Source organism: Camelus bactrianus, chromosome 3, assembly GCF_048773025.1.
Source record: "Camelus bactrianus isolate YW-2024 breed Bactrian camel chromosome 3, ASM4877302v1, whole genome shotgun sequence".
Lineage (NCBI taxonomy): Eukaryota > Metazoa > Chordata > Mammalia > Artiodactyla > Camelidae > Camelus > Camelus bactrianus.
In genome coordinates, this window is record NC_133541.1 from 104581628 (window position 1) to 104608542 (window position 26915).

Consider the following 26915-nt stretch of genomic DNA (forward strand, 5'->3'; position numbering starts at 1 on the left):
ATCTTTTAAACTTACTGATGTTCATGTCTTTGATGAGCTACATTATTATTATTATTTGAAAAATAGGAAATGATGAATATTTTCCTAGCTAACATTTTTTCTTGTAGAAAGAGAGAATAAAGGGTTATGTATACCTGATTTTTCTTTTTTAGTTATTCCTGTGATATTTGTAAAGTACTGTTTCTCTTATGGTTGGTTCCTATTACAGGTGAGCTGTGGAGGCATTAGTGTGGTGGGTGTTAAAAATAGAAGAATTCAGTTTTTTCCTTTTGAAAGTAATCCAGTGCCTAACATGTGGAATAGGCAGTATAAAGAATAAAGCAGAATTCACCCGTGACGCTATAACCCAGAGATGACTACTGCTAATATTTTGATGTATTTCTCTCCAGTCTTTTTAGTAATCATTTTCGTTATGGAGAAACATTGCTTATGCAACCTAGATGAATGTTTTTGAATGGACTGTAAAACTAGTAGTTTCTCCCAGTGCTTTACGTTTGGGTAGAATTTAGTAATTTAAGGGGAAAAGATAAACACAAGTGACCATTACTTCTTGTGAATTAACAGAGACCACCTTTCATGCCTCCACCCATGGGAACCATGCCTCCTCCTCCCGGTATGATGTTTCCACCAGGAATGCCTCCTGTGACTGCTCCTGGTACTCCAGCACTGCCTCCTACTGAGGAGATATGGGTTGAAAATAAAACTCCAGATGGGAAGGTAAATTATGAGATATATTTAGGTTGATATCTTCTTGATGATAGAAGAGTAAAACAAGAGTTTTGACAGATTGAGATCAGTGACTTGTATTCTTGCCAATTTGAAGAATGAGCTTTTGGTGAGCCGGGAGGGGGCAGGACTCCAGGAAATGCTCCCTGGATTGAACTTCTGCACAGACATAAAGTTGCCTCGAGTGCTTACGTAGGTTAGCCTGTGATTCTGGAAGCCTGTATTTTAAATATGTGCTGCAAGCCCCCAAAACAGCTCTCAGATTTAGTGTTTGCTAGGAGGACTCGCAGGACTCAGCATGCAGTTGTACTCACAGCTAATACTAATCGCAGCAAAAGGAAACAAAGCCATACCAGCAAAGAGAAAAAGGTGCTTGGGGTACAGTCTGGAGGAAGCCGAGCATAAGCTTTCAGGAGTCCTGTCAGTAGAATCACGGAGAATGTGTGTAATCCCTGTGGCCTGCAATTGTGGAAACACGGGTGAAGTGTTGTCTGCCAGGGAAGCTCTCATGAGTTAAGGGGCTGCGGGTTTTCATTGGAGACTGGTCACATCTCTGGCACCATCTGCCTAGCACTTACTAAAATTCCAGACTCCCAGAAGGAAGGCAGATATTTAGCATAAACTGCATTGTTTGCCTCAACAGTTTAGGCATAATGAGCCATTCATATCAGTTACGGAATGGTGGGAACCCTCCTGAAATCTAAGTTCCCAGGGGCCAGCCAAGGGCCATTTTAAGTAGGGCTTTCAAAGGATAGCAGTCTCTGGCCTGCTCTATTAACTTTCTGCACAAAATTCACCCAATGTTTTCCTTGTTTTGGTGTGTTAAAAATATAGTGTGCTCATTGGAGAAAATTGGGGGAAAGGGAGAAAGGAGTGAAAAATTACCATAGTTCCATAATAAAACAAACAGCCAATTTTTACATACTTTCTCCTTGGTTTTTTTAATACCCTTGAAGATGAAATATAGTTGCATTATCATTTTCAAATGATACCAGGCAGATTCTTTAACACTGATGATTTTGATTCCTCTGCAGGTTTATTACTACAATGCTCGAACACGTGAATCTGCGTGGACCAAGCCAGATGGAGTTAAGGTTATTCAGCAGTCAGAACTGACACCTATGCTTGCAGCCCAGGCACAGGTTCAGGCCCAGGCCCAGGCCCAGGCGCAGGCGCAGGCACAAGCTCAAGCTCAGGCCCAGGCCCAGGCCCAGGCTCAGGCCCAGGCCCAGGCTCAGGCACAAGCACAGGCCCAGGCCCAGGCGCAAGCGCAGGTGCAGGCGCAAGTGCAAGCACAAGCAGTAGGAGCTTCCACCCCTACGACCAGTAGCCCAGCACCTGCAGTGTCCACTTCAACATCATCATCCACCCCATCCTCTACCACTTCTACCACAACAACTGCCTCTTCGGTCTCGCAGACAGTATCAAGTGAGTACTAGTCAGCCTGTTTCCATGTAGGGGCTAGAGAAATGGACGAGTAGGAACTGCATTCAAAAATGATCCTAGTGTTTCAGCTCTTATCCTTGATGAATACATTTTTGACAGTAAAGATTTTGGGGTTAAAAGAACAGAAATTTACATCAGTACAAGAAATTATTTGCCTTGTTGGAATTCATGAAGCTAAACTGGGGAAGTGCAGAGTTAGCTGTTCAACTTGGCCAACAGTAATGCTGGGTGCTGTGGGGTTTGCAAAGTAAGTGTAAGTCTTGGCCCCTATTTTGCAGAGTTTCCAGTTTTTCTAATTGAGGAAGCAAGAATAATGCATGTGAAACAATTAGAGAATAGCGTGCAAAATTATGCAGCGAAAATAGAAGATATAAGAATTCACGAAAACGGAGAGACAAGTGAGTGGACTACACGGGTATTGAGGTTGATCCCGAAGGATGCGTGGTAGGATTTGAGTAGGTTCAAAAGTAAGGAGAGTTGTTTCAGGTGGGGGGAACAGCATAAATGCAGGCCAGGAAATGAGGACAAGTGTAGTTTATGAGATTATCAGGTGGGAGGGTTTACATTGGTTAATAGATTGAAGAGGAATGAGACCAGGTTTTGAAGAGTTTTAAGAACCAGGCATGGGGGGCGGGCAGACAGGCACCAGGCAGTCTGTATAAATGCAGTATACTAGAAGATTTTTCTGGTAGTATTTTTGGGTAGTATTAAAATCAGTGAAACTCAGGAATTTTTCAGTAATCTTGTTTAGAGGTGGATAGGTCTTAAAATGGGATGCAGGCAGATGAAATGAGTTGTGTTAGAAGTAGTCTGAAAGGTAAGAGGATTTTCAAGTATGAAGTCATAGAGGCCCAAGGGGTACATCGTTTCTAAAAAGATGAGAGGTGATTAATAGATTTCAGGGATGAGGGAAGAAAAATCTATTAATTTGCTTAAAAGATTGTCATTAATATGTGTGCTACTTCTGGGTTTTGGTTTTTTTTTGGGGGGGGGTTTATGGTGTGGGTGTGTTGCTGCTTCATAGGCTGAGAATGAGCCCCAAAATACTTAAATAATGATTTTATTTATTTGATTATTTATTATGATACTGATAGGAAGATACATAGTTATTCCTACAGGGTGATTATAATTTGGATGATTTTGCTACTTGGATAATAGATTAGAATAAGAAAAAAAAAAGGTGTTCATTTCCCCTTGGCTTCAAGGACTTGAGAATCATTAGTGTGTCTTACCTTCTAAGAATAATGTATTTGAGAGAAATTTAGTCATAGAACTAAATCCAAATTTTATTTTATTGACACAAGAAGTAACTGAAGAAGTAAATACGATACATTTGATATGGAGAGTTTTTTTTTAAAGGCCCTATCTGATATTTTTTAGTGAGCTTAGGAGAAAATGTACTTAATAGAAGATGTAAATAATGCTTTACAAGTCTATTTTCTAGCTAAGATGAAGTCTGACATGGAAGTTTAACAGTGATACTAGCTAGTTGGTTGAGGATCTTTGCCTTTTTATAAGCAAGGATTTGTAAAACCTGTGTAGCAAGGCAGAAAACTGCCCATTTTTATGCAGTACTTAGAGTGGTCCTGGGAGAAGGGGATTAATGAAAAGCAGTGTGGTTCCATATGGAGGCTTTGTGTTGCTTCTATTTTGTTTCCTGCCTTAGGAAGGAGAAATAGTAGTAGTTTGTTTTAAGGAAGGTGGAGTGCTCAAACTTTTAACTGTCCTCTGTATATTCCATTTCTGTATCAGAGTGGTCTTCAGTAGGACCATAGCTATCTTGTGATTATCAACCATTCTATTCAGAATTCCTGTTTGTCATTCTTTGCACTACCCTTCAGTGATTGGGAGGCTTTAGTCTAAGAACAGAGTAGCAAAATCATGTTCCTTTTACTACTTTAAACATCAGTTTTGGTGTTGTCTTTCTGAGCATTCCTGACACCTGTTTTTCTTTCACTTGATTCAATGTCATGAAATGTTGTCATACTACAGTCTTACTGTTTCTCCATCTGTTAGATAGTCACTTGTCTTTTTTAGTTAAGATCTGAGCTGGATTAGTAGTATATATTGAGGTTCAGTGTTATGCCAGTTATTTTAGCAAATGGAATTAGTAGGAATTTACCTACTATAAAGTCCCAACTACCATTCCCCCAGCTTCCCATTTTATTCTTTTATTGCCTTTATCCCTTTCCTCTCATGACTCATAGCCACTAATCAAATTTGGAAAATCCTGTGTCATCAAGAGGAATGAGTTGAGCGAATGCTTTTTGCCCTATTCATTGGTGTTCCTTTCCACTTCAAATTTGATGCCTTTTATAGCTCACTTTATTTTCCTGACTATAGTGCTTTTTATCATTTTAGCAAGTATTACTAAATACTATTACCATAATAGGTTGTAAAAAATGTAATTCTATGAAGTGCAGTATAAACCTGTGGGTAAATGCAACTATAAATTAGCAAATTTATATTTTAACCCCAGTTGAACGTTAAGTCATCCTGTGCAAGTATGTGAAAAATGCTGATTAAATCCTGCTTCTCAGGGAAGTTGGTAAGAATAATTAGATATATTTTCAGCCATTGCAGTAGACTACAAATGCTAAATGGTGTATGTATGGGACTGGGCAAATGTTGCATGTAATTTGTATTTTTCACACTGTTATAAAATTATATTAATATGATACTGTACCCTAAGGCTAGGTCTATGCTAGACCAACAATTCATTCCTGGGCCCCTGAAGATACTTGTTTGGCCCTGCTGTCTATTTAGCCAAGGTGAGTCCCTCATTAACAAGTATGAAATTGCTCACATCTTCCCAGCCTAAGTGAGTTTTTCATTGTTAGGAGCTGAAAAAAAGATACTGAGAAATTTTGTCAGTTGAATTATTGGGTGGTGTGCTTTCCTTTAGAAAATTGGCATGAAGATTGGGAAAGCACTGTTTTATTTAATTTGTTAAATTCATTCTTAGTCCAATACAGGTAGAGTTTGGCTTTTTTCTTTACATCAAGGTAAAGATGAAGTATTTATTACCAGTGAATTACCAAAATGAATTTTCTTTTGGAACTAGGTGGATTATGAATAAATAACAAAAAAATGGTTTTGTAGTATTTGAGAACTGAAACTTAAAAAAAAGAAATAAGAATTTTATTTATTTTGGGGGTCACAGTTTGATTTTCAATGTGATTGCTAGGGATGAAATGTTTTACTTTTGATATTAAAAATAATATATTAGCAGAACCAAATTATCCTAAATTTCATACTCTCCTGGTCTCTCACACTGAAAACCTGAGGGGTTTTTTTCTTCTTTTTTTTACCTTTGTATTTTGAAATAATTATAGAGAAACCCAAATTGTTTTCGACTCCATTTGTTCATATGCAATCAGTCATTAGTTATTGTATATCTTTTCCTCTCTGTTCTTCCTTGCTTGGACAATTCTGATATGTCAAAATTGATTTTCCCACCTCTGTTCTTCCTTTTCTTCCTATGCATCTGCCAGGTTAATTCATCAAATGAACAGTGGTTATTACTGTTCCGTACAGAAGCTTTCATCTGCCTCCCCCGTATTCCTTTTACATCACAAAGTCATACAAATAACGTGTGAATGCATTATTATAAAAAAAAATTTCAAACTCTCACAAAGCATGTACAGTAAAAAGTAAAAAGTGTACACGGATATAAGTTAATACATTTTAGTGTTCATTCTTTTAAATCATTTTTCTACATTTACATAAGTCCTTCCCTTTCCCTACCCGGTAAAGTGCAGACTCATTAGACTTCTGTTCAAGGCCTTCTGCTTTATGCCTCTGGCCTGCCTTTCCAGCTATAACTCACCGGTTCTGTTGGTTGGGTTTTGTTTTTTGTTTTTTTTTCACTGGATGACTGCTTGCCTTCTGTTTTCTAAACAATTCCTTGTTGTTTCCTACTCTTTGCTTTTACTCACTTTTCTCACCACTTATTTTCTCCTTTCACTTTGTCGTTTTCCTTGTTGAAATCCTAATCTGTCCTATCAACTCAGTATAAAATTTTCTGTACCTTCTCACAATAAGAAATGGTCTTTGGGTCTTGATATACACTCCTACACATTTATTCCATTTCACTTTGTATTTTAGTTATTTTTTATGTTTCATTTAACTACTTTCAAGCCTCTTGAAGACAGAGACCTTGTTAAAAATTTCTTGCAGTGCATGGAATGGGCCCTTTGCATTACTTAGTTACTGAATGAGTGAATGATGAATAAATATAGTAAAATGGTTTATGAAGGAGTGATACATATTTTTGTTTTATCTTTTATCAGCGCCTACAACACAAGATCAGACCCCAAGTTCTGCTGTTTCAGTTGCCACGCCTACAGTTAGTGTTTCAACTCCTGCTCCTACAGCCACACCTGTGCAAACCGTTCCGCAGCCGCACCCCCAGACGTTACCTCCTGCCGTTCCTCACTCAGTACCTCAGCCAGCAGCAGCAATACCTGCTTTTCCACCAGTAATGGTACCTCCGTTTCGTGTTCCCCTTCCTGGCATGCCAATTCCACTTCCAGGTAAACACATAGATTGTAATAGTCTTTCCAGCTATGTTTTCATATTGTCAGTTAGTTTGTTCTCATGTGTCTGTTGCATTTGAAATTTGCCTTGAATCTCACCTGTTTGAAACGTTTTTGAAAGATTCATGGCTAACTGCAGTATTTTTCTCTTCAGTTTTGGTAAATGTCCTTTTTTGTTGTTGTTTACATGTCTTAAAATTAGAGCCACATTTAAAGCTACACTCATTTTGGATAATGGCCTCAGTGAATTACAAATGATCATCTTTTTGTGTAAATATGTTCTTAAATGCAATATTTTTAAGAGTTTGAGTGTATGAAGTTAAAAAATTACCAGTCATAATAGCTAACACAAGTTGAGTGATTTATATATTGTGCATTGTTCTAAGCACTTTATATGTAATAATGCATTTAATTTTTACAGCCATCATATGAGATAGATACACAGACAAGTTAAATTACTTGCCCATGGTCACATAGTAAGTGATGGTGTTGAGATTTGAGCTTGGGTACTCCAGATCCAAATACTGTGCCCTTCATAATTACGTTGTATTGGGAAGAAATCACTTAACTTAAAAAAAATACATCTAAAACAGAGACCATAAGTTTCCCTTGCAACAATTGTGAAGTATAACATGCACCATTTAAATGCTTATGTACTTATGGTGAATTCATGTGTTTTATTATCTTAGAGGGAAGTCATTACAGCTAGAGAAGGAATTTAAAAGATTGTGGAGTAGAATTCTTCCTGTAAGGATTAAACAGTGATTGTGTTTGGCATCCTAATTTGAATGCATTTGCTGTTATCAAACACATTTAATCCTTAATCCATGGTCGCTTCTCCTAGAATTGTAGTTGAAAATATTGATACCTTAGATCAAGTTCATATGGCTAGTTTGTATCAAAGATGAATAGAACCTAGGCCTCTTGTCTCCTAATTTCAGTTACCTCCACTATGATTGCCACTTTGTTGTGCTAGTTTCTGTGCAAGGATAGGGTTGTAATAAAGCTATATCTTAGATTTGCACACATTTTAATTATCACTGTTGCTCTTGTTGTTTATTTCCTTGTAACCACTTTGAAAAGAATGCTTTTCAGATACTACACCTTAGCAAGAAAGAAATCAAAAATTTCAAGAATTAGTGGGTTTTAGGGAGAATCTTTTACACGTTGTTGTAGTGTTAGATAATTAAATGTCCAAAATGTGGTATTTAAGAAACTGAAATCATTTAAAAGTAAGAAGAAAACCAAAAATGTTTTCTCTAGTAGGGATTACCCTTTTTCTAAACTAAATTTAAATTTAAGCTAAGGCTTAATGTAAATTTAAGCTAAGCAGCTGGACACTTTCTTCTTCAGAAATACTTTATGTGGGAAATTAAGTGGTACATGGATAAAAGCTTAACATTTATCATCACCTCTTGTAGTCTTGGTCTGCTTTAAGGGTCAGTGACAGTATTAAGACCAGATCATGGATTCTGAGTGATCTTAAGGAGCTGGGATAGTTATTTCTGTAAAGAGAACAGAAGATTGAGAGATAGCATAGTAACATGCCTGAGGTATTTGAAATGCTATCACCTAAAAGGACTTTGGTTTTGCTTTAGAGGTTCTTAATAGGACTAGTAAGTGAAAGGGTCAGAGTAGCAAAACTTATTCATATAGAAAGTGGAATTTTGTCACAATAAATAATTCCTTCAGTTACAGCTGTCTTTAGATATCAAGGTCTTCTCTGGCTCTCAGCTCATCATTAAATTTGAGAACAGATGGTGGTGACTTTTTGGGTGACCAAATGAGGTACCTATGAAGTTTGGCAGTAAAAGGCATTTAATAAATGGCAGCCACTAATGACATTTTGTAGGTCAATTGGAAGAGAACTTGAGTTAGATACTATATAAAATTTTGTCTAAGATTCCAAAGATTCTTTGGAGATGAAGCTAATGTTTTATAGAAAGTAATATTAAAATTTGTTTATATAGTAAAACATCTTTGATATTAAAGGTCATTCATTTTCTCATTTCCCCTTTTAATCCAGTCTTCTAAGTTGCTTTAGTAAAAAAAGACTTGTCTTTCTCCTCCCCAAACCTTTGGCTTTATGTACAATGTTTATATCAATTTGGGAGTAAGGTGAATAGGAGGGATTTGGATGTAATTTACCTTGGAGCCTTAAATTCCATTTGAAATAGCAATGTATGGTTCTGATGAGGATAATTAAAGAAGGAATAGTCAAACAAGATGAAAGAAAGGAATGGAAGAGTTAGGTAAAATACAGGAATAAGAGACGGAATTGGAGATAGTAAATCAGATTAGGATTATATAGGATTTCTGCTTTTTAGTCTGTAAAATCTTATTTGGGATTTTAAGAAACTTATGGTCAGTAACATCAGAATTACCCAAAGTAGTACTAAGTGGAATTTTCTAATTTCCTGATAGAACATGATTTGAGGATAGAGTTGTAGGAAAATTGAACAAATGCTTCTTTTGAAAAGAAGGTTAAAAATGTAAATGTTTGGTTATTTTGTGACTCTTCACAATATGCATATAATCACCCTCAGAGAGTACCTTAAATTTATCTTTTTAGCATGAGAAGAAACACACATAACCTTTCATTATGGTCTATAATGTATGACCATACAATCAAATACAGGACCTCTGTGTTGGCACAAATGATATTTAACAATGGCAGGCCTAAATATGAAAAGATTTGATTTTCTTCTATTTAAGTTAAAATACATATTAGGGAATGGTTTTGGAGAACAGTCTTTGAGAATAAAGTTCATACATTCTAAGAACTGAATTTCTAGTGCTGCCTTAGTAGGTTCAGCAGTCCTGCAGATGGCAGTATTTACACTAACTTAATCCTAATGCATGCTGTAACTCCCTTAACCAAAGGGATTTTTCCATTGCTATCTGTAAATATCATGGAAAGTAAATCTATACATACACCTTTACTCAACATGCCTTTATGATCCAGTGCTTTTGTTTTAGTTTCAGAGTTAATGGAAAGTTTAGCTTTAATAGTATTTTTTTGAAACGATAATTAAGAGATTAAGGCATTTTTCAAAAATTGGCAGTATTTTTGTGTGTGTGTGTGTGAACATAGGTACATTCTTTACAAACTCAGGGGTTTAATTTTCATTTTCGTCTCTGAATTAGGAGAACTTTCTTTTCATGTACCTCGGGAAAATAGTTCATGATTAAAAATTTCATCAGTGCCAAAATAGGTTTAGTTTTATTTTAGCTGAAACAAATAGAAAATAAAATTTAATTTCCCAACCCTTTGCCTTTAGCCTTCTGCGTTTTTCTTTACATTTTTTAAAAAATTCACTCTTAATTTTTATTTTTTTCAATTAATCAGTCTTAGTTTTCCAGCTCTTCCTTTCATTCCCTTTTTATCACCATTGTAATGAATCATGATGAGTCTTCATTCTTCTAAGAACTGTACGTAATTTCCATTCTTTAATACTAGTGCTACTTCTTTAACTGGCTTAAATAATGAGGTTTTTAAAGCAGTCAGCCCATGTAGTCATTACTGATGTTAAAGGGGCTGTATTTTTCTTAATGTGATAGCCTGCCTCCACAGTGCCCCAAGCCCATGGCGTTCCATGGAGCAGGCACTACACGTGGATATTTTGTCATTAGTTGAATTCTGCCCTCCTCTTCATCTTTGCCTTTCTTTTATTTGAAGTCTTATTTGCAGTAGAATATTTGGATCCATCTTGTACTTTCTTTTCTTCCTTTGCCTCCTAGCCCTCTTTGTCTATCTTACTCTTTTTCTACTTCTTCTTGGTTATGCTCCATGCCTCAGCTTCTGCATGTAGTTCCCCATGAGCAGCAACACAGAGAAAGTGTCTGGTCAGTGTCATGCTGCATCTTCCTTTCACTGGTGTCTAGAGCAGCATGGGTTTGATGTCCTGTGGGAAAATGTCCCACTTAAGAACTTGTTATGTATATATATTGAAGGGGCTTTCTTTTGTTGAATTTTAAAGCTCCTTCAAATACTGTCAGAGCTGGTTTATAAAAAGGTAATTGATGATATAATTTAGAATCAGTTATCATTGGATTTGGCACCACTTCCCACAAAATGTCAAACAGAAAGAAGTTTTGCTCCATTCTTGGTCTTTTTCATTGGAAATAGCATTCTAAATTGTAGTGGTAAATTATTTCCCTGAATCCCAGTGGTAGCCGACATACAATGGCAGCTTTCCAACGTATGCTTGCTTATCCATTTTACAGGTGTAGCAATGATGCAAATAGTCAGCTGCCCGTATGTAAAGACAGTCGCTACCACCAAGACCGGTAATTTTTAAAACCATCTTAGTTTGTTTTGTCTGTAAGTTGGCATGGTAGTGAATGTTGTTGTTTATCTTTTTATTTATTTTGCCCAAGTAAGTGGATTTTTTTATATTTTTCTTTTTAATGAGCAGTATAAATGCAGTTGTCATATTTGGCCAACACGTAATTTTCCCAATTGCCTGTAGTATTAGCTTGTTGGTTCACAAAAGCAAATAAGGTCAGATCACTTTATATCTTAATTTTTGTAATAAGTGTAAACAACTTCATTCTCATATTCATAACATTTAATTTTATTTTTGATGTGTGCTTTTAAGTTAAATATAAAAAAATCATTTCCATGTGTAAAGTGATGTGATTATGCTTGCATGCTAGTGAGTATATGTGTGTGAATATTTGTGTGTATAGTATAAATTAACATTTTAAAGCTATCAAAGTTAACTACCTGAAACTTAAATTCTAGTATGGGATTCGAGGTTTTTAAAAAATTTTTTGATTCACTTATTTTTGGCTACTTTATTTATGTAGTATTGGCTAATCTGTAATATTAGCTACCTGGTAAAAATTATTAATCTTGGCTTATCTTTTAAAAAATACAAGAAGCTTTTGTTTCCTTTAGGAAAAGATTAAACTGACTGACAATTTACAGGGCTATCAGACTTAATTACTTAGTATATTAAAGTAAATTCGATAATAAACTCAGTCATTTTTTTCAGTCATTTACTTTAAAATGGAATTCATATCCTCTAGGTATGTGAGAGCAAGAAAATAATTTTGCCTCAGGAAATATGCTTAGCAAATACAGTTGTTCCCTTGATTTCATTAGAATTTGAGAAATTCTTTATAAAAATATATTTCTATTAGTAAGCAGAAAATGTACCATTTTTATAATTTATGATGTTAAGATTTCATCATAGGAGTGACCCAAATTTCTGACTGTTTTTAAGGTCCTTCTTGGGTTGAATTTCTGAATCTAATAGAATTTAGGCATTAGAACTAAACCAGGGATGTAGATTTAAATAATTAAATCATATTTTATGATTTTCTTTGTTTCACCTGGCTCATTCATTTATTAATATTTAATAGAAAGATTTAGTTCATATTTTAAAATTTAACATTGTATTGCAATCTGATGCTTGGATCTAACTTTTTATCATTGTTTTTTAGGTGTATTGCCAGGAATGGCCCCTCCTATCGTACCCATGATACATCCCCAGGTTGCTATTGCAGCTTCACCTGCTACCTTAGCTGGAGCAACAGCAGTTTCTGAGTGGACTGAATATAAAACAGCAGATGGGAAGACATATTATTATAATAATAGAACATTAGAATCAACCTGGGAAAAACCCCAAGAGCTAAAGGAAAAAGGTATAGTTTTATTAACTTGGTGGGACATAGCATAAATAGAACACTGTTTGAAATTCTGAGTTAATTCTTCTTTGAGGGGCTTTCTAAGTACGGTGTTGGATTATTTATTTCCACTGACTTGGAAAATATGTATTCATTTAAAAAGCCAGGGCTGCTTATATGATTGCCTATCGTTTTATCATCTGAAGTTAAATTATACATACATACTAATATATATTTTTTAGTGTTGTCAGTAACTGCATGAATTTTCTAGTGAATAATTGTTGTCCTTATTGAGATTCATAGCAATGATAGGGAAGGAATCTGTGTATTCTGAAGAAAAAAATTTAGGCCACTGGAGTCTTAGATGAAGAGGACTCGTAATTTTTATAGTATGTAAGTCCCTGTTTCTGTTCCTCAGTACTTTAGACTAACCTTATCCCTTTCAGCAAAATGAATGATTGCCACAAATGATACATGAAATGACTGAAAGACTTTATTTTATGTCTCTCTGAAATCAGTAGTTCTTTTCTGCTGACAAATTTACTGATTGGGATAGCAAGGTACTTGAAGTTGAGCGTTACATTAGATTCAAATCAATGATATTAAAATGAAAAACATTTTATCTTTGTGATCAATAACTAAAAATAGAATATTTTAACTGCTTAGTCTCTGAAAGTTCTGTAAGTTATATCAGAACCATTGAATGGCATTATTTCAACTTTTTAATAGAAAAATTAGAGGAGAAGATTAAAGAGCCAATTAAAGAACCTTCTGAAGAACCTTTGCCAATGGAGACAGAGGAGGAGGACCCTAAAGAAGAGCCAATAAAAGAGATAAAGGAGGTAAAGGGTCATGACCCTTTGATGAAGCCATCATTGGTTATAACTGAAAATCCATTTGCTGTAGTTTTAAGTAATTGCTATACATCTGATCTCTGAAATTTTAGCATTCTTTAAAGTTTCTAATTCAGTTTTTCCTTTGGAAGTATAAAAGAAAGGGCCTTGGACTAGAGCTTGGACCTGATGTCCAGCCTCCTGACTTACAGACCTGGTACATGTTATAAGTACAACTTTATGTTTGGGGAATGTTTGTTATAATTTATCTCCAGGTGTGAAATAATCCCTAAACAGCACTAAAAGAGCTCTGCTTTTTGGAAGCTTCCTTTCTTCAATGAGGAACCAGTGGTAGTCATGTCTTATAAGTAAGGAATTTAGCAGAAAAAAGAAATTACCTTAAGTGAAGAGGTCTCCTGATCTTCTGTACCCTTTTACTCATTTCTGCTCTTAATGAATGGTTAATGAGTCTGTAAGATAGGACCATCTGCTGCTCATGGGTCTACTGTTAAGGAATTGGGCTCTCTCTGCGGGGCAAGGATTTAGAACTTTCTTAGAGGTTCCTATTCATAGTCTCCCCTCCCTATGCTAGCAGTAGACGTCATGTTGATTGCACTTTAAGGTACTTGCAATTATTCTTATATTTGTAGGATATTCAGGTGTAGTTTTATAATAATAATTTAATGAGAGTAACATCATTTCCCATAGGAGCCCAAAGAAGAGGAGATGACTGAAGAAGAAAAGGCTGCCCAGAAGGCAAAGCCAGTAGCTACTACACCTATTCCTGGTACTCCATGGTATGTACTTGGCTTAATTAGTAACTTATTTTATTTACCTATTTCTTTCTTTCTTTCTTGTCATACTTGATTATTACACGATTATCCAATAGGAAAAAAAAAAGTACTTTTAAAAAGTGTATGCCAAAAAAAAACGTATATGTCAAATTCATGTTTTTATCTACTGAATATTTTTGGGTTCTTGTTCATGGTATTTTGCTTACTTGCTGTGGTGTCTTTTTCCCCTGATGGTGCTCTCTATTAATGTTTTATTATTCATGATTATAGATTTGAGCCCCTGTAAGATCCTGAATATACTTTTTATTGTTTAAAGTGTTTTAAAATTGCTTTTGTATATACATCCACATTGTGATTATGTTTATAGAACTATGTAAAATTATGTGTTTTTGCCTTAGCATTGGATAGTCTGTTTTTCCTTTCCTTCTTCTGTTTGGGTCTCCCTTTCCCTTCTTTCCCCACATTATTGCTTTCTGTCCTTTTCCTGCTGTAATTTATTTAAGCCATATACAATCAACCCATGGCAGTGAGTTGACTTTTTACATCTTAGAATCTGTAGGTTTCCCCTCCAACTTGTTGTCCTTGCTTTTTCCTCCTTGTTTTTTTAATTAAAAAAAAAAATGTGTGTGTTTTTCTGTAGAATCCCACTGTCTGGATTTTGCTGTTGCATCCCCATGGTACTGTTTAATAGAATTCTCCATTTCTGAGTTTCCTGCAAATTAGGGAGCAGTTACAGAGATGTGATCAGATTCAAGTTTTATCTTCTTGGCAAGACTAGTTCATAGATGTCCCTTTCCCTCAGGATCTAGTTGTCTCTTTTTTGTGATGTTAGCAGCCATTGCTGATTATTGCCTAGATCAGTGATTTTCAACCAGAAGTAATTTTGTCTACCTTCCCTTAGTGTCCCCCTCCCTGCAGTGGATGTTGAACAATGTCTAGAGGCATTTTTGATTGTCTTAAGTTGGAGGGTGTTAATAGCATGTATAGGCCTGGGATGCTCCTAACATCTCTCCATGCACAGGACAGCTCCCTACATGAATTAATTATTTGGCCCAAAGTGTTAATAGTGCTGAGGTTGCAAAACCTGGCCTAGATCTATCATCACTAAGGGTTGAAAGTGGTAGTAATTTATTTCTGTCACTATTTTCATTTGTTAACTGGAATACTTAAGAGATACTTCCCCTTACTAACACTGGTTATTTGGAAATACAAATTGTACAGGAAAGGACTTAACATGTTTTCAGAATAATGTGTTGGTTTGAGAATTAGAAATTCATAGACGTAAATATATTTTATATGTTTTTATCCATGGCAGTTATTATTCTTACTGATGTTTATATGTTTCACCTTTGGCTAGGTGAAGACTTCAGGTTAACTCCTGACGGCTTATTTTGGTTGTTGTTACAACCCTATCTTTGATACCTTCCTTGTTTTCTTCTCTGACAAGACATTCCTGGCTTATCTCATGTATTTCTTATTTCAGACCTGGATTCAGCCATTTCTCCAAGGAGCCCTGGTTTCTTTTTGTGGGAAGTGGTATTAGTGTGGGATCTAGGGATAGTCATTACTACTGAATTAGTCATTATTTGTAGATCTTTTTGGTAGACACAGATGGAAGATACATTCGAAGATGCATCTTGAGTTCACACCATTACTTTTTTTTCCCCCCACACCATCACTTGTAATTCAAATCTACTATAAAATTTTTGCTGACTCTCATCATCTATCTTAATTCAGTATCTCCTTCCTTTCTGAAAATCCTGTTTCTGAGTGATAGGAACATAATTACTCATTTGCTTTTCTCATACACAAGACACAGAATAACAGTACCAATGCAATCACTAACAGTGTGATTACTGAAGACTATTTAAGTTTTTATTTCTAGTCATTTTTGTTTTTAGGGTGTATTCCTCTAGGGATGTATGATCAAATTACTGTGTTTTTAAAGCATTTTTGAATAGTTGTTTTCTATATAGTTATTCCACCAACTTGACACAGGTTCATTTTTTAAAAAATTGTCCAGAATATTTACCCAGTTCTAAAATCAAAATTATGAAAACAATCTTTTTTAGAAGAATATATTCATAGATTGTGTTTTCTCTGTTTGAGTATTTATTGTACATGGAAAGCCAGTAACCATGTCCAGACCCCACCAGTCTGGATTTTTGTGGGCCTCAGCAGTTTTCAGACTTGAGTCTGTCCTCATATTAATGAAATTTTCCTTTGGAATTTGTTTAATTAATGCTTCTCTTCATCTGTTTCTTTCTCCTTTTCTGGGACATTTGTTACTTGCTTGTCGGGTATCTTGTAGAAATCTTTTACTTTTTCTTTTATGATTTATATCTATAGTTCCTGTGCTCCACTTTGAGTTATTTTCTCATTGCTCTGATATATTATTAGATGGATGTATACAGAAAGCATACAATATAAAATAACCATATGAAGTAAAAAAATGATAGAATTCCACTTTCACCAAGCCTCCTCATTAATAAAAGTTGAGTACATGTGCTTTCTATGCTATATTGCGTTTATGTAAATGTGTATAGAGGTGTGTGTGGTTAATATACATATTATAATGACTTTAAAAAGTATTATTCCTCAGTTTTCTACTAAATGTGTCGCAGAAATTTTGCAGTTTTAGGACATTTATATCTATGATAGCGTAGTTTTCTGTTGTATGAAAATGCATAATTTTCCTGCACATAAATGATTAGGTTGTCTTTCGTGTGTGTGTGTGTGGGTGTGTGTGTGTTTGTTTTGTTTTGTTTTGTTTTTTTCTGTTCCTGGCATTTCAAAAGTTGCTGTTTAGGACATCCTTACATGTAACTATTTCCTTGTGAACACATGCACGTATTTCTGTTTTATTGATTTCTAGAAGTGAAATTGCTGAATCAAGCAATATAGCAACTTCATAAGAAATAAATGTTTCCATAATATTGGTGTAGTTGAATCTATTTCTTGTTTATTGGCTGTGCATTGCTTCTTTACAGTTTTTGCTCATCTTTTTAAGGACTTGTATTTTCTTGATGATCTGTGGGAGCTTTTTACATATGCTGTCATTCACTCTTTGACGTAAAGAATTCTTACACCTCAATAAGATGAAAAACAATCCAACAAAAAATAATCAAAAGATGTGAACATGTACTTTACAAACAATGCATGAATGGCAAATAAGCCATGAAAAGAAGCTCCCTGTTATTAGTAATAATCAGAGAAATGTAAATTAAAACCACACCTGTTAGAATAGCTAAGAATTTCAAAAACTGAGCATGCTGAATGTTTTAGAGGATGGTGACTAACTAAAATTCTTATACACTGCTGATGGGAATTTCAAAATGGTGGGACTGCTTTGGAGAATATATAATAAATAATCCAGCCATTCCACTCCTGTTTACTTGAGAAAAACAAAAACATAGGTCTGCGTGAAGACTTTTACAAGAATATTCATAGCAGTTTTATTTGTAATTTATTTGGGCTGTTTCCAGTTTTTGATTGTTACAAATAAGCAAATATCTAGGAATGGAAAAGTTGAAAACTAGAAACAATCCAAATGTCCACCAACAAGTGAATGGATAAATTGTGGCATATTCAAACAAAGGCATGCTACTCAGCAATAAAAAGGAACAAACTGTTGGGAGGTGGAAGTATAGCTCAGTGGTGAAGTACATGCTTAGCTTGCACGAGGTCCTGGGTTCGATTCCTAGTGCCTCCATTTAAACAAATAAATTTAAATTTTAAAAAAGGGAACAAACTATTGATACATTCAACAACATAGATGTATCTCAAAATCATTATTGCTAAGTGAAGTCTTTTGTGGAAATCTTTTTTTTGTCATGGAATCCAAATAAAAACTAAGGGTTGTTGATCCTAGGAAATACAAAATATTTCTAGTTTTGATCTCTCTTTACAATCAGTTTTAAAAGTAAGGGTTGAGGAAGTGAGTGTTAAATATTTTCATCCAACTATTCAGTGCCGAATTCGCTTCAAGAATTTCCATTAGAACCATCCTGAGACACTTAAACCATTTTGTTAGATGTTTCACTTTATTAGGGGAAAACTAAGGTTAAATTTCTGTACAAGTTTCTGAAACACTGATCCACATTAACAGCAATACCTACGTTAAAATGGAGAGCTAGTCTCCTAAAACATGTTGACTGCAGAATACCTAGGTATTAATGGTAAATGTGGAGTGAAAAGCTGTTAGGACGCTTTATGAACAAAGAATTCTTATGTCACAAAACTATCCTGTGCTAAAGGTAATATACATAATAAGCTGCTTAGGGGTGGAGTGTACTGATAATCTGCAATATCTAATGTATCAAAAAAAAATAAGACTGGCAGATGGATTGAGGGAAGGATAGGTAAGTGATAAAGCATATATGATAACTGTAAAATCTAGGTGCTCAATAGTGTTCACTGTTTTAAAAACATTCTTTCAAGTTCTATATGTTTCAATTTTTTCATAATGAAATATTAGAAGTGAAAAAAATGGAAACTATAGAAGCCCAGCAGCAATCAGTCTACATGTATGTGTGTGTGTATATATGTATGTGTGTATATAGATTGATTGATTTTATATATATATAAAATATATATATGTTAATTCCCTGTACCACTCTAGGTAAAAGCCCAAATACTGTAATATGTAAGTTCAAAGATAAATTCTTCATAACTTAAAACCTAGCACAGGTTACAGACAAAGCATGGCAAATACAGGCAGCCCTCACTGCACTTTGTACGAGACTGTAAAAATTAACTGCAGGCTAAATCTTCGGGGTTTTTTTTTTTTTTAACATTTTTTATTGATTTATAATCATTTTACAATGTTGTGTCAGATTCCAGTGTAGAGCACAATTTTTCAGTTATACATGAACATATATATACAGGCTAAATCTTTGTAATGCAATCATAGTAAGCAAAGGAAAAAATTACAATTGGTCCATGTCCTTTAAAAACTTGTCAAAACATTAAAAACTTTCTTAGAACCAGACTACTAAAGTTTAGTGATCTTAGGAAATACAAAATGCTTCTAATTTGGGCCTATTAATCTAAAAAAAAAAAGACTAATGCTGTGAAATACCAGGGGAAAAAAATCCCAGTATAGTTAACGGAAACATGAAACTTTGTATTTTACATTTAGCTTCTTAGAGATAGCAATTTGAAGAGCAGCATGTAAAGATATCAAGAGGTAAGCTAATAAAGTTAGATTATTCAAATGAAGTGGAATATCCTGCTTAGCTGAACAAGTTGTTTAGCTTAAAGTTAGCAGTCACCCATCTTATAAGAAATGGAAAATAGTAAATTAGGGAATGAAAGTTATAATACATTCCTTCATTGATAGATCTTGGAAGGTAGTTTGAAGAGGTGATTATCTTTCATATATTCAGGTGGACTGTAAGAACAATAGGGACATAATAGTTGAATTTTTGGAGAGGGAATGAGGATGCTTTCTAAGAAAGACACAACCTAGAAGCAATAAATAAAAAGATGAATAAATTTGACCTCATAGAAATAAAAGATTCATGAATGACAAGGTTTTTGTATATTTATTTTGTAGACTAGAATCTTGCTAAGTTCTTTTATTACAGTGTTGCAGATTCTCTAGGATTTTCTCTGTAAATAATCATATCATCTGCAAAGAGGAGTCTTTATTTCTTAGTCTCTGATCTTTGATGCCTTTTATTTTTCTGTTATTGCTAGGTCTATCAGTGCAATGCTAAATAGGAGAGGTAAAAGTGAGCATCTTTGCCTTGTTCTCCATATTGCAGGGAGGTAGTTCAGTCTTTTACCTCAGTTATAATATTAGCTATAGGTTTTTAAAAATTTCCTGGTGTTTTAATCATAAATCTGCATCTTTTGAAATGAATTAGTTTTTCTTCTTTGTTCTTTTAATATAGTGGATCACATTGATTTTTGAATGTTTAACTAGCTTTGCATTTCTAGGATAAACCATGTCATAAATTTTGACATGTTGTATTTTCATTGACATTCAGTTCTTACTATTTTAAAATTTTCATTTTATCATGGTAAATTATTTTTTTTTTTAATTGAAGTGTAGTCAGTTACAATGTGTCAGTTTCTGGTGTACAGCATAATGTCCCAGTCATGCATATATATACATATATTCATTTTCATATTCTTTTTCATTAAAGGTTAGTACAGGATATTGAATATAATTCCCTGTGCTATACAGAAGAAACTTGGTTTTTTTAATCTATTTCTATATATGGTGGTTAACATTTGCAAATCTCAAACTCTCAAATTTATACCTTTCTATCCCCTTTCCCCCGATAACCATAAAATTGTTTACTAGGTCTGCAAGTCTGTTTCTGTTTTGTAGATGAGTTCACTAGTGTCCTCTTTCTTCCCCCCACCCCTTTTTTTTTAGACTTCATGTATGAGTGATAGCATATGTAGTTTTCTTTCTCTTTCTGGCTTACTTCACTTACAATGATCTGCAGTTCCATCCATGTTGCTGCAAATGGCATTATTTTATTCTTTTTTTAATCAGTGAGTAGTATTCCACTGTACAAATATACCACAATTTCTTTATCCATTCATCTTTCAATGGACAGATTAATCTTTTTAATATATTGTTGGATTTGATTTACTAATGTTTTATTAAGGATTTTTAAATCTGCACTCATGGCACATGGATCTTTAAGTTTCTTTTGCAATGTTTTCATTAGGTTTTGGTGTTAAGGTTATTATGCTTGTTTCATAAAATGAGTTGGATGGTGATTGGTGATTTCTACTCTAGTTATTGAATAAGTGTATGAGGTGATATTACTTTTTCCTTAAGGTTTTATAGAGTTAAACCATCTGGGATCAGAGTTTGGGAGCAGGGGGAGGTTTTTGATAATTAAACTTCTTTGATAGCTATAGGACTATGCAATTCTTTGTCTCTTCTGTCAGCTTTGGTAAGTTGTATATTTCAAGAGATTTGCTTATTTTATCTAAGTTGAATTTGTTCCTGTTCTTTTAATGTTCTTTAAATGTCCGTGATTTGTAGTGATAACCCATTTTTCTTTCCTCTAGTGGTGATGTGTTCCCTTTTCTGGATTAGACTAGCTGGAAGTTTGTCAGTTTTGTTGGTCTTTACAAAAAAACCCAGCTTTTGGAGTGGTTATCTTTTTTTTTTTTTCACCACTCATTTCTTTTTTCTACTTACTTTGGGTTTTCTTTGTGCTTTTTCTAGCTTATTGTGATGGACTCTTGGGTCATTAATATTAGTATATAATCATTTAAAACTTTACTGGATCTTCTTTAAGTACTGCTTTACCAGCAGCCTACACATTTTGACATGTTGTATTTTCATTGCCATTCAGTTCTTACTGTTTTAAAATTTTCTTTTTGATTTTGTCTTTGACTTATGTATTATTTAGAAATCTGTCATTTCATTTCCATAATTTGGGGAGTTTCTAGATATCTCACTTACTGATTTAATTGACCAGTGGTAAGAGAATGCACTTTATTTGATTTTTATACTTTGAGATTCATTAAGACTTTTATTGTTCTTCAGATGATCTTTCTTAGTACCACTTGGGTTAGGTTAGTCTATCAGTTGCTTACAGTTTTACTAATCTTTTATAATTGTGAGATTGCCTGTTTCTCTCTTTAATTTGATCCTTTCTTAATTTATTTTGAAACTCTGTAAATGGGCTTTTATATATTTCACAACTGATACGTGTTCCTGATTGTCTTTTTTATCATTATGAATTGACCCTCTTTATCTCTCTTAATAACCTTTTGTCTTCAAGTCGGTTTCATCTGTTATGAAAATAGCCATTCCTGCCTTAATGTTGTGTGCATAGTATTTCTTTTTCCATCCATTTACTTTCACCCTTTCTATGGCTTTATATGTGAAATTGTCTCCTAAGACAGCTTATAGTTGTGTCTTGCATTTTTATCCACTTTGTCAATTCTTGCTTTTTAATTGGAGTGTTTAGACTGTTAACATGAATCTTTTCGTATGGTTGGATTTCAGTTAGATCTATTGTTTGATTTCTGTCTTCTCTATTTTTGTTTTTCTGTTCCCCCTTTACTAACTTCATTTAAATTACTTGAACATTTTTTAGCATTCCATTTGATAATTATCTGTTGGCTTTCTGGTGATAACTCTTTGCATTAAAGTTTAGTTGTTCTAGGGATACATTCGTAACCATCATAGCCTACTTAGAGTTATTATTGTACCACTTCACAGAAAATATGGAAACCTTGCTACCATACAGGTTCTTTTTAACCCTAATGACCTATATGTTGTAGTTTTCATATGTATTACTACTGTGTACACTGAACACGCCACTAGCATTGTTAATAATTTCTTATATAAATTTTAAAGAACTTAAGAGGAAAAAAATATATTATCTTTGGTGTTTACCATTTCTGTTGTTTTCCTTTCATTGCTAAAGATCCAGGTTTGTGTTGGGGGTTTTGTTTTGTTTTTTTAAGTTATCATTTTCTTTCAGCTTGAAAAGCTTTCTTGTAGGATAGTTCCAATGGAGATGAAATCTCTTCATTTTCCTTCCTCTGAGAATAACTTTTTTTGCCCTGGTTCCTGAAGGATATTTTCAGTGTATGTGGAGTTCTGGTTTGGCATTTCTTTTTTTCTAAAACTTCAAAGATGTTGTTTTACTGTGTTTTTGCCTCTGTGGGTTTCTGGTAGGAAATCCAGGGTCATTGGACTTATTCCCCTGTTTGTTCTGTTTCATATTTTTCCTTAGCTGCTACGAAGGATTTTTCTTTATATTTCGTTTTCATCTTATTGATTATTTTTTGTCTAAAAATGTGTTTTTTGGGTTTTTTTTGAAGTTTATCCTGTTTGGGGTTCACTGAGCTGCTTTAATATTTGTTTCTTATCAACGTTGGAGATTTGGAGAGCCACTTTTTCTTCATAGTTTTTCTGCCTCCAGTATTCTGTTTTCCTTCTGGGGTCTCAATGACATGTATGTTAAACACTTTGATATAGTCCCATAGGTTCCTGTAACTTATTCTTTCTTTTATTAATGGTTTCTCTACTGAGAACTGTCTTTTCATTCATTTCAAGGTTTTTTTTTTCAATCTAATGAAGCCTAGTTATAATTACTGCTTTAAAGTCTTTGATTATTTCAACAATAGAGGCTTTGCCTGATAATATCAACATCTAGGTCACCTTGGGCTTGGCAGCTATTGATTAACTTTTGATTAGCTGGCCAGAAAGACCTGATTTCTATCGGAGATTTAGCTGCCTGTGCTACTATCACTGTGCAACTAAGAGCCTCTTCAGGACAGAGGTTTGAGGGAGGAGAAATGGAAAATTTACACTCTTGCAGTTGCTTCTCTAATTTTGACATCATGCTTCTATTTTTTAAAAAACTTTACAGAGTCCTTACATACTTGTTTTTTTTTTCTGTCTGTGTATTGATGCAGAGTTGCTCGTTGTAATTAACAGGAACAGTGGACTGTAGTGGGCTCCAGTATAATCAGTACCTCTCTTTATTTTCAAATATTTGATGTAATCAGTTGTTAAAGGCTCCACTGAAGAATGTGTTTGTAATTCTGATTTGGTAGGAAATACTGAGAAGTATCCTGAAATAGATAGGATACTGTGGTCTTATTCTTTAGCTTTAGAACTGCTTAGTAGCATTATTAATTTATTACTATTAAACTTGTCTTTTGTGGTAGTTTAAAATTGAGTGTGCCAGACTGAGTTCCTGAGCACTCTAAACTGATCACAAATTCCTTTGTTTTCCTGGCTTTCTCAATTAATTTGTTGAGTTAGTATTTTACCCTTAGCTAGTTAGCTCTCTTCTGTTCTAAAAATCATCTTTGTCTCTCTATAAATAACTCATAATAATAAGGTGTCCTTCCCCACCACCACCTCCACTTTGGATAGGATGACAGTAAAAGATCTAGCTATGACATATGTCCCATAACATAAGAAAATTATATTTGAATTAATTCATAGGTGTGTTGTTTGGACTGGTGATGAGAGGGTCTTCTTTTATAATCCTACCACCCGTCTTTCTATGTGGGACCGACCCGATGATCTGATTGGAAGGGCAGATGTTGATAAAATTATTCAGGAGCCCCCTCACAAAAAAGGAATGGAAGAAGTGAAGAAACTAAGTAAGTTTTAAATTAGGAATTTATCCTCTAATTTTAACATTCTTTTAGTACTTTTGCAGAAAATGTGAGAACATTTAGAGATACTTTATATTTTCAAGGAATATAAGAAAAAGAATATTTGAGAAATGGAGAATAGACTGCTTTACTAGTTTGAGTTCAGTAATAGGAGAGGTGTTTTAAAAATAGAGAATTTGGATAAAATTATGTTTAGTAAAATATTTATTACATATATGTTTAACTTCTTGTTCTCTTCAAGATTGTCAGTTAGTCCAAGATATGTTGGTACTGCTGATGCTTGCTGCATGCTTATTGGTAATACTAACATGCTCCTCAGTGAGCTTTTTAGCACTCTTGCGATGAGTAATGTATTTTTAGAAATAATCAAACTGTACAGAGTATTTTTAAAATACTGTTTATTAAAATTTGTAAAATACAGAATGCAAAGGCTTAGTTAGTCTTTTAAACTTGATGAAATTTAGGGAAGGTAAGCCTTATTCCTGAGAATGGAGACTTAACTTTATTAAGAGATAATCTTTTAATGTACCACATATTCAGACATCATTGCAATATATAGAATGAACACAAATATTTGTGCATGATTCTTATTGCTTATTTTTATTGGTAATTTGTCCTTGTTTTATGATGATTATATTTTTATATAACCCCCTTGTGTAGTATAGAAGCATGATAAATGAACTATTTAAAACTTCAAATGAAACAAATCCTAATACATGTTATTTATAATAATTGAGAAATCTCCATAGTTTATGTATACGTGGTACTAACATTTTCTGCTTACAAGTGATTTCTTAATTAGTGAAACTTGGTCTTTCTGGTTCTAAAGGTATAAGAGTTTGATCCATTTATTTGATAAATACATTCATTATAAATAAAAATTTCAAAATGAATTGAAGATTTAATGGAAAGGGAAGGTAATAGAGTAGGTATTATAAAGGAAAAGATTGTTTAATTAGTGCATATAAGTATTCATAATAATATTTGAAATGTTTTTGCCAGGGCACCCGACCCCGACAATGCTGTCCATCCAAAAGTGGCAATTCTCTATGAGTGCAAGTGAGTGAACTGTAAATTGCAGCTTTAAAAAATTGCAGCAGTTAATGCAGTTGTTAATAGTGCTTAGCAGAAGGAGTCATACCTAAATACTTAAATTGTTGCTTGCTTATTTTTATCCTGATGGTTTAATTAAATGTTATCTTACAGTTAAAGAAGAACAAGAATTAATGGAAGAAATGAATGAAGATGAACCTGTTAAAGCCAAAAAACGGAAGTAAGTAATACTTATAGGTTGTGTAATTTAGATAGTTTTTTTTTACCTTTTAAAAGTTGATTAGATTGCAGTCAGTTCATGATTGGGACAGGTGATAATGTATGCTGTTAGGAGGCAGAAGTCATGATTGCTCTCTTAGGCCTGATACTGAAAAGCTTTGCTTCAGACTGTAGAAGTGGTGTCTCTTCTGTTGCTAGATTTGCAAAAGATTTGATTATTTAAATATGTATTATGAAGCCAAATGGTATTTTAGGAGTTAGTTGATAAATTACTTTCAGACATTCGTTAGGGCTGAATTTTATATTAAAAAAAAAAAGAAACTCCCTATGTAGACCCCAACGGATACCATGCCAGAAATCTTATAAACGTATATACAGCCTTCTCTCTCTTCTTACATATTTGTCACTTGGCTAGTCCTTGAGTCCATGGTCATTACTTGGTGAAGAGGGAACCCATGAGCTTTTTCTGAGAGAGAGAGTGCTGTGAGTGAAGGGATTGGCATGACCAGTGCTCTAGAGTTGGTAAAATATGAATGTTGCTAATTATGGGTGGTGAAAGGGTTGGGGTAGAGGGTGTTTGTGTGGGGATGGGGGAGGAATGGGACCATTATTTAGTAGCAAAAAGGAAAGTTTGAAGACATTAGGGACTGGTCTATCATAGTCCTTATCTGAGAAGGACAGATTGAATGCAGCCAAATTATGGCAAAGAAATCAGTAAGACAACCCCTGTCAAGGGTGGTTCTTTTTTAAAAAAAATTTCCTTATTGACAACAATGTGAAAAAAATTAAGATATTAAAAGAGTCACCCATAATTTACCATAGTAACAACAGCTATTTTCATGTTTATAGTTGACTTTTTAGTTCTTGACCAAATGTATAATTATTTTTACTAGTTGTAATCAACTGATTTTGTGTTTTTTTAAAAAAAGTCTAGAATAAGACATTTGTTTTCTTAATTACTATAAATGACTGTATTCATTCTGTTTATGTACCATAATTTTGGATATTCCTACAATGTTAAACTTTTAGGTTGTTTTTAATTGTTTGTTCTTATAGACAACTTTGTAAGGTTTTTAACTGCTTTTATCAGGAGAATGTCAAAGAAGTCCTTTATGTGGATTGCCCGAGCTTCTCTATTTAGGTACAAAGCTAAAAGCCTATTTTTCCTGGCTTAGTTTTTCTTTATTTCTTTTATTGAGATAGATAGTGATAGTTTGTATTGTGACACTTTCATTTAGTGTAATTCTTTATATAAAGGTTATTTGTTTTCATTAGTTATATTTCTTGGATGCCTTTTAACTATTTAAATAGTTCTTAAATAAATTATTATAAGAGGGTATATTGTTTGGCAAATTGCTTTTACCTGTTTGTTTTGTGCATATCTTAGGTCACAGAGTATCTCGCTAAGTTCCTGCAGGTCATGGACTATGTCTTCTCTGTTTGATTCATTCCCTAAATTGCTAATTACCTCTCACTATATTTGTGGGTTAGCCTTAGTTCCATTTAAATCTTCTGGGCTACCTTCATTTCCCTTTATAGCATGCTTTTGA

At 34.0% G+C, this 26915-nt stretch overlaps 1 protein-coding gene across 9 annotated transcripts in view; it reads left to right on the top strand.

The window, feature by feature from the left end:
• The window catches only part of TCERG1 (transcription elongation regulator 1), a 57777-nt gene that overhangs the window by 7766 nt on the left and 23096 nt on the right, over nucleotides 1–26915 (top strand). For 2 of the 9 annotated variants that reach the window (XR_012505678.1, XM_074360878.1), the window contains exons 3-14: nucleotides 565–717; nucleotides 1761–2154; nucleotides 2451–2570; nucleotides 6465–6707; nucleotides 10938–11000; nucleotides 12162–12362; nucleotides 13074–13186; nucleotides 13886–13974; nucleotides 23918–24078; nucleotides 25096–25152; nucleotides 25300–25366; nucleotides 26456–26506. Coding sequence is in view for 8 of the 9 variants with exons in the window: in XM_074360878.1 (XP_074216979.1) it covers nucleotides 565–717; nucleotides 1761–2154; nucleotides 2451–2570; nucleotides 6465–6707; nucleotides 10938–11000; nucleotides 12162–12362; nucleotides 13074–13186; nucleotides 13886–13974; nucleotides 23918–24078; nucleotides 25096–25152; nucleotides 25300–25366; nucleotides 26456–26506 (1712 nt within the window). In the remaining variant the exon portion in view is untranslated. The remainder of the gene's footprint in view (nucleotides 1–564; nucleotides 718–1760; nucleotides 2155–2450; nucleotides 2571–6464; nucleotides 6708–10937; nucleotides 11001–12161; nucleotides 12363–13073; nucleotides 13187–13885; nucleotides 13975–23917; nucleotides 24079–25095; nucleotides 25153–25299; nucleotides 25367–26455; nucleotides 26507–26915) is intronic. The other 7 variants (XM_074360879.1, XM_074360880.1, XM_074360882.1 and 4 more) reach the window with 7 other exon arrangements.